At 31.2% G+C, this 7,477-nt stretch overlaps 1 protein-coding gene across 1 annotated transcript; it reads left to right on the forward strand.

The window, feature by feature from the left end:
* On the forward strand, nt 1–7,028 carry LOC139526137 (metalloproteinase inhibitor 4-like). Its single transcript, XM_071321278.1, has 5 exons — nt 1–131; nt 1,208–1,317; nt 2,001–2,103; nt 5,788–5,930; nt 6,792–7,028. The coding sequence occupies exons 1-5, from the start codon at nt 14–16 to the stop codon at nt 6,924–6,926; spliced, it is 609 nt and encodes a 202-aa protein (XP_071177379.1). The 5' UTR covers nt 1–13; the 3' UTR covers nt 6,927–7,028.
* The last annotated feature ends 449 nt before the right edge of the window (nt 7,029–7,477 follow it).

Raw genomic sequence — 7,477 nt, forward strand, 5'->3', positions numbered from 1 at the left:
AGAAATAGTAAAAATGTTTCAGAAAGTGCTACTACTGTGTATTATCCTAACTTGGATGACATATGATGTACACGGTTGTTCGTGTTTTGGTTTCCAGCATCCGCAATCGCAATTTTGTTCAGCTAACTACGGTAAGTTTAAGAATTTGTATTTGCATGAAAAGTCTGACTTGCTGTTTACTCTTTTTTAAACGGAATTGATCTTGTATATTATGTTTATGAAAGTAAATACAGGGTAAATATGAATGTTACGGACAGCAATGTTTTCTTTAAAAACAAATTGACTTCAATATTTTTTTTTACTTTTTTATGATCGGCATTTTTAAACAAAGTACCAAACAAAGAAAACATTTGGACTGCTATTTTAAATAAGTACACAAGATAGATGAGCGTTTCTCGAATAAAAGACTTAACAGTGACGCTCGAATTAAAAAAAAAAGACATCAATACGACCAGGGCTACTAAGGTATTTATATATCAGGAAATGATTATCGTTAAAAAAAAAACACCATATAAAACACAACTTGTATAAGCAAATGCAAATCATGAAGAGATTATATCAATATGAATATTCAAACTTGTTTATTTTTGTACACCTTTTGAGTACTTTTTGAGGGAGTTGAGGTTGGAGAAGGCTGGAAGTTGCCGGATTGACTGATCATTGTTATTGTGTAAGCATTGGTGCATAGACCAGCATATATCTATCATACAATAAAGTATTACCATTAATTAAAAAAAAAAACATAAACAAAAACACATACAAATATTTGTATCGTTCAATTCTGACATATAGATTAGGGACAATATTTGCCACATTGTTTTCAAACTTGAACCAATGTCCATAAACAAACAAAATTTGAGTAAAGACAGATCGTTAAACTAGAAAATGTTGAATGACATGGTTTTTTACCAAACAAAAGTTCCGGTGAGATATTTTTTATAATTATATCAACAAAATTTCTGTAGGTATCATGTAGTGCTCTCATCTAGTGCGATAATTTCAGTATCGATATACTATCCCATCAAGTTACAGAATATACAATATAGCTTAAATACCTATCGGTTATTTATTTTCAGTTCTTACTGGGCTAATTGCAAGTAATTTGTTTTCCAAATCATTCTAGAAAATCAAATGTTCGCCCTTTAAGTATTCACGTACTATAACTCAAATACCGTTTGCTCAACAACATTGCCTTTCTTTTTTCTAGTATTCTACGGCAAAGTTATAAAGGAGACGTTAATACCGGGTCCACCAGAAGATACTGCAAACAACCTTGCGATCTGGAAGTATACATTTAGCATAATTTTCAAAATGAAGGTAAGAATATGTAATTAAATAATTTTGAGATGTAAATTAGGCATATTTAAACATGGAATTATATAAAATATTAATATACAAAAGGTTTAACTACTGCTGACATACACTATGCAAAAAATATGTATTCTTACAAACCAGATAGAGAAAAAAATAGAAGCAATATATTAAACGTAGTTTTTTTTAAACAACTTCCTCCACATGTGGAGCAGGATCTGCTGCACCTGAAATCACCCCCAGTCATTGATGCGGTTCGTGTTGTCTGTTTGTCTTTTTCATTTTTAACCATAGCGTTGTCAGTTTAATTTCGAATTATGAGTTTAAATGTTCCTTTCTTTGTATCTTTTGCCCTTCTTTTACTCCATACTCATGATAATGTTATACGTGGTACCTTGTCTCCCAACACCAGTATTTTAGTCAGCCTAATTATTTTTGGAAAAGAGTTATAAACTTGCACGAAAAGTTTCAGGTGTAACCCATGAATATGATGAACGAGTGTAGTTTTTTTATCTTTAATTTATAAGTAGTAACTTTACATTTTTTAACTCAAATTGTTATCAAGGTGTCGGCTTCACTGGTAATCAAGTTTGAACAAATATCAAAATGTGTCAATCTATGCAAATCTTAAAATACGTATTTTGATCACGAAAAAGAGACGTTCATGCTATATTACATTTACTATACAGGGAGTGACACAAGGAGTTGGTCAAGAAGTAGTTGTAGAGACAAGAGGAAATAGTGCTCTCTGTGGAGTACGTTTTACTGTCGGGAAGTCTTATATTCTAATGGGTAAGTAAATTATAGAATGTTAAGGTAAATAAAGGAATGATATCAAATATTTTCAAGTTATGTTAAAAATGTGAAACATAAAAATATTAACTAAAATTATGTGAGCCAGCCCTTAAAATACATTATAAATTGGTATTGCGAATTAAAGCAATGCTCTTATTTCCAATGGGGTCTTTATATCCTCTGGTATAAATCGCCTCTCTTTTTATGATAAAATTTGTTAGTTGCGAAAAATGGCACAACTTTAAACGTATTGATCTTTAAGCTATTATTAATCTATATATATATATAGATTAAAGCATTGATACGTGTGGATTATCGGATTTATCCAATCGAGATAGTTAAATTATCAATTGATAAGTTCGAGCCTCGGATATAAATTTATAATTTAACTATCGAGATTGGATAAATCCGATAACCCACGAGTAACTATGTAAGAATCTGTTTCTCTAATGATTAAAAAAAAATCTTTTTTTCTGTTAAACGAAATCCCAATTGAGTGCCTTTGACATTCCACGAAATTGTCAATTTCATTAATACCTGTTAGCATATTTTGATCCATCCAGTTAGCTAAAGAGGTTATGACCCTTAAAATTAGCTAATGTTCTTTTGTGATCACCGGCAACCACACGTTGATTTAAATTTTTTCTACAATGGGTTGGGAAAGGGATAAATTTCCATAGAATTAGAGAAAATTAATTCACACTGCAACTATTTCTAAGATATAGTCTTAACCATGGCGTTAAATATAGTTTCACACCTGAATTATCTGACCTTAAAGGATAACTCCTTACATGAACATATACTACAATTGATAAATTGTACATATAGTAAAGTATAAGGAGATACAAATGATAAATCAAGCGGTAAAAAAACAAGAAAGGCAAACAAAGTAAAAGGACGAATAACTGTCAATTCAACACAACAGCGATTACAGCTGAGAATTCAATTCTTTAATAAATGTAAAACCCAATGGTACAATGTAAATACCGAATATAATGGTAAGTACACAAAATGACAAATATCTTTCAATACTCATAAAACTAAGAATTTAGCGGCATTTACTTGAACAAATGGAAATGAAGCCTTATATCCTCGACATGGAAACGCATAACTTTATTTTGTTAAATCAAGTTTGTTGAATCTCTTATGAAAAAGTATTCGGTATGACATTTAGTCGATGGTATGTCCTTGTTCGGGTAAGACCTTTTACTTTATTATGTTTATTCAGGTTGATTGAATATGGGATAACACAACTATTTGGAATAAAATCGACAGTTCTGATAGAATTATAACAATCATACCTTCCTCATGTTTCTGCAAACGAAATTAATTTAAATTTCGTAATCATATTTAAGAAGATGTTGTATAAGTGCTAATGAGACAACTCATCATCCAAGTCACAAGTTTTTTAAGTAAACCATAATAAGTTAAAGTCTTGTCTCACACCGAACAGCAAGCTATAAAGGCCCCCAAAAAATCTTTTAATAGTAAGTCTTACGTCGGACTCTAACTTCTATTGAACAGAGTGTGTATGTGCGTTTTGCTGTGTGTTTGTTTACTCCACATTTGCTATATATATGGGAGAGGGTTGAGAACTCACAAAACATGTTTAACCTCGCCGCATTAGTCATCATGATACTAGTAAGAAATCGCAAAACCATTTTAGTTTTTTGCCTTCTAATAACGGTTCATTTGTATACATAGGACTATAGTGTGGCGTTCACATTTGAAAAAAATGTCCACTTTATAGAGAAGGACGAGAATACTCAATTGGTGATTTTGTTGGATTTCTTTTTCAATCAAAGATATTAAAACTACTATTTAAGAAATATGTTGCTGTACTATTCATCTTGGCTGCTTACACGTCCTGACTAAATTATAATTACCACGTTTTTTGCCTCTTTTTCGGGGGGGGGGGGGGGGGTACATAGTTACAAGTTTTTTCACTGTTGTGCTCTGTACTATGATAATTTTCTGTTAGCCACTTTTTGGTCGATGGCCAGAACTTTGAAAGATTTTCATCTTCTTGTAAGTTTAAATGTTCCTTTTGTTAAATTCAACCTCTCTTTAAATAAAATAGAGTGGACGAGTTCCTGAATTCAATTTATTCATTGTTATAAAACTGTTAAAAATTGAAGAAAACATCAAATGTTTTAATTGGAAATACATTTTTTTGGTAATAGTTCAATAAATATCCAATATGAAATTATCAATGGATTTCCAAATGCAAATCCTATTATCACATGCATCATGATTATTACAATGCATTTTTATTCAAGAAATAATATTCAAAATTTAAGAGATATTATACAGGCTAAATTAAGATTGATTCGATGATTGTTTTGGTCATGGTAAGTGAAACCCTTTCCAAATTTGTATACATGTATTGTATTAAATGTTTTACACCAATTGCAATCTGTTATTTCACCGTCTAAGATGTCTATACCAACAAATTAATTCCCTGCATTTGTGTTATATGTATTACAATTTTCTGGCTTTTTCCGTTTTGAACTCAAATTCGTTATTCGCTGGTGATTTATTGTTATAATAAATAAAAAACTAAATTCTTAAGTAAGTAATAAGTACTTCAAACGCGTGTTAATATATTTCGAACTAAAAGTTCAATTGTTTCTTTCGCAAACAAAGCACACTTGTAATTGTAAGATACAGTGAAACCTGGGTAAACCGAACCCTGATAAAACCGAATTTCAGTTTTATCCGAACAATTTCAAAGTCCCAATTTTTTTTCATATTAATCAATGTTAATCTTACCGGAAAAAAACAGAACCCTGTCAACACCGAATTTTGAACATTTTTTAAAGGTTCGTTAAAAAATATGTATTAAAATATTTCCTGACAAAATCGATCGATAGCAATCAAAACAAAAAAATGTTTTAAATTATTTGCATGCTTTAATTAAACAAACACAAAGATGACAGAGTATCCCCGATGGTACATTTGTATTTGAGGTTTAATGAATTAATGAGATGTAATAACAAACTAATCAGCATGTTGTTGTCTTTGTATTCAGTGATAAAAAAAAAATTGTAAAGAAACGTCAAACTTCATCGCCGAAAAGGCAAGAATGGAACTTTTCTTGAGATCAATTTAATGCACGCTACTCAAATATTTACGGTCACAAATTCGTAAATGCCATTCAGTAGCTAAACTGTTTAACTAAATAATAGTATTAAAGCGTTGCACTAGACTAAGAAGTCGTGAAACACAAGGTCAATGACTGTCGAATTATATTTATGGGATGCCGGATTCACTTAATGGCCCTATACACAATTCAAATGCTAACGCAGTTTAGTCCAAGAACTCGTGTGTACAAATAATTGAAAATAACGATCTCGACTCAAAGAGCAAAATCGCTCAACGTCGGACATCATTGAACGATTAATATCTTTACACAACAAGGAGCGTGATTGACGGAGTGGCGTTTGATTTATATGAAAAAGGTACATACGTCATTCTTCATCTACTTTTACATTTACATCTAAATCATCATGAAAATAAATTGCGGTCTGTTGTCACCTATAGTCCCTTGTCAGTAAGTGCTAACATTATTTTGATGTCGACTTTCGTTTACCTCTTCAATCCGAACACCCGTGAAAACCGAACAAAACGCAAAGTCCCATGTGTGTTCGGTTTGGACAGGTTTCACTGTATTTGTTTTAGGAAGAACAGGCTCCGATGGAAAGAAATCTATTGGATTATGTAACTATATCAGACAACTGAGCAGTCTGTCACCTTACCAAACGTTTTACATGTTTACAAGAGGTGTTAATTCTTACAATTTAAACTGTAGAAGGAGATGCAACGTAAGTAACTTAAAAGTAAGCTATGCACTTGTCAGTTCTCCTTCATGGTTATTTGTCATTTGCTAATAATCAAGAAGTTTTTTTTATGTACCTTTTTATAAGGCACTGATAATGACAAAATGGAGTGGATTAACATCTAAAAAAAATAGTTTAAGTCTTTTACCTATCATGTGTCTCAGGAAAGTTGACTCTATTGTGTTATATCTGAACTATGTTATCTGTTGTTATTCCTAGCATTGGTGTTGAAAATAAACTCATCAAAGATACCAGGATTATTTTCAAATCAGATTTCATTTTCTGACTTGTTTATCAGTTTTTCAAAACTAGTCTAACAGAAGTATGACAAGCGTGATGTATTCACCCTTAAAAAGTTTGGGCAACACCAAATGTCTGTGGTTGTTATACGAAGTAAATTAACAAAACTACCGAACTCCAACAAACATTTAAACAGAATGCCAAATGACAAAAATCAAAGCTTGTTAAAACAAAAATATTGTAGAGATAAGAATACAAAAACATGTCTTAACTTCATTATTTTCCGATCATTTAAGAAAATTCATGTTTTGAAGTTTACATATAGAATATTAGAGGTAGTAAAAAATTAGCAAAAACCGTATAGCCGTATAGTGGTTAATTCCCTGTTTTGAATGATGCAGGGAAATCGCGAAAAAATAAGTTCTACGAACATTTATTGGTGCTTTCTAACAGCTTGATAAACGATACAGTTATAACCCCAATTATTTGTATACTTTGTATACACCCGCTAAATAATCCATACGGTGATTGGGACAGAAATCGAGCTATCTTTGAAGGGTAACTATCTGTCTATCACCTGACAGAGATAATATGTATATTTTTCAGAAAATAAATCAAGATTCAAGAGGTTGTAAATATGAGGCTGGTAAAAATGATAAGCTTACCATTTGCCTGGCCAGGAATGCTCTGTGCAAACGAGAAAGAAGACGGTGTCGTTGGGTTAATAATGAAACATGTTAGCATGGTAAAAATTAATCATTATTTACGTAAATGATTGATCAGTCTATGAAACTTCCTGATGTACTTGTAAATTAGTATTTTATCATTAAAATATTGTTGTTTTAATTTTTTTAATTGTCAAGTTAATATTGTAATTCCATGTGGTAAAATACATATCACAAAAATCAAAATCAAAATCCGGAATTTATCAAACATTTGGAAGAAAATCTGTTATATTCCTTATGACTTCGTCCCGGTTTTCTTTAGAAATATGTTTAGCCTGTAAAGAAGATCTACAAAAAGTGTAACTCAACTGACAATAGTTCACATTTTAGACACTTAGAAAATGTGTGTCAGGATCTTGATAGCCTTACAGCACACCTTATACCACCCCTGTTCTTGTTTGGATTGTTGTTACTCAGTTTTTAATGTGTGTTATGAATACCGTTTTTTTTATTTTTTTCTCTCGCCTTTCATATTTTTGAATAAGTACGTCGTTATCTACTCGTTTAGATTCTTCTTATGCGTTTGAACCATCAATTATTGAATACATGACATTCGAAAAATATGTA

The sequence above is a fragment of the Mytilus edulis genome, chromosome 6 (genome assembly GCF_963676685.1).
Source record: "Mytilus edulis chromosome 6, xbMytEdul2.2, whole genome shotgun sequence".
In the NCBI taxonomy this organism is placed as follows: domain Eukaryota; kingdom Metazoa; phylum Mollusca; class Bivalvia; order Mytilida; family Mytilidae; genus Mytilus; species Mytilus edulis.

Excerpts from the sequence above, each read along its gene's own strand:
- LOC139526137 (XM_071321278.1), top strand. The coding sequence starts at position 14 with ATGTTTCAGAAAGTGCTACTACTGTGTATTATCCTAACTTGGATGACA. Across the intron at positions 1,318-2,000 it reads GCATAATTTTCAAAATGAAG|GGAGTGACACAAGGAGTTGG; the intron begins GTAAGAATATGT and ends TTTACTATACAG. Across the intron at positions 5,931-6,791 it reads ACTGTAGAAGGAGATGCAAC|AAAATAAATCAAGATTCAAG; the intron begins GTAAGTAACTTA and ends TATATTTTTCAG.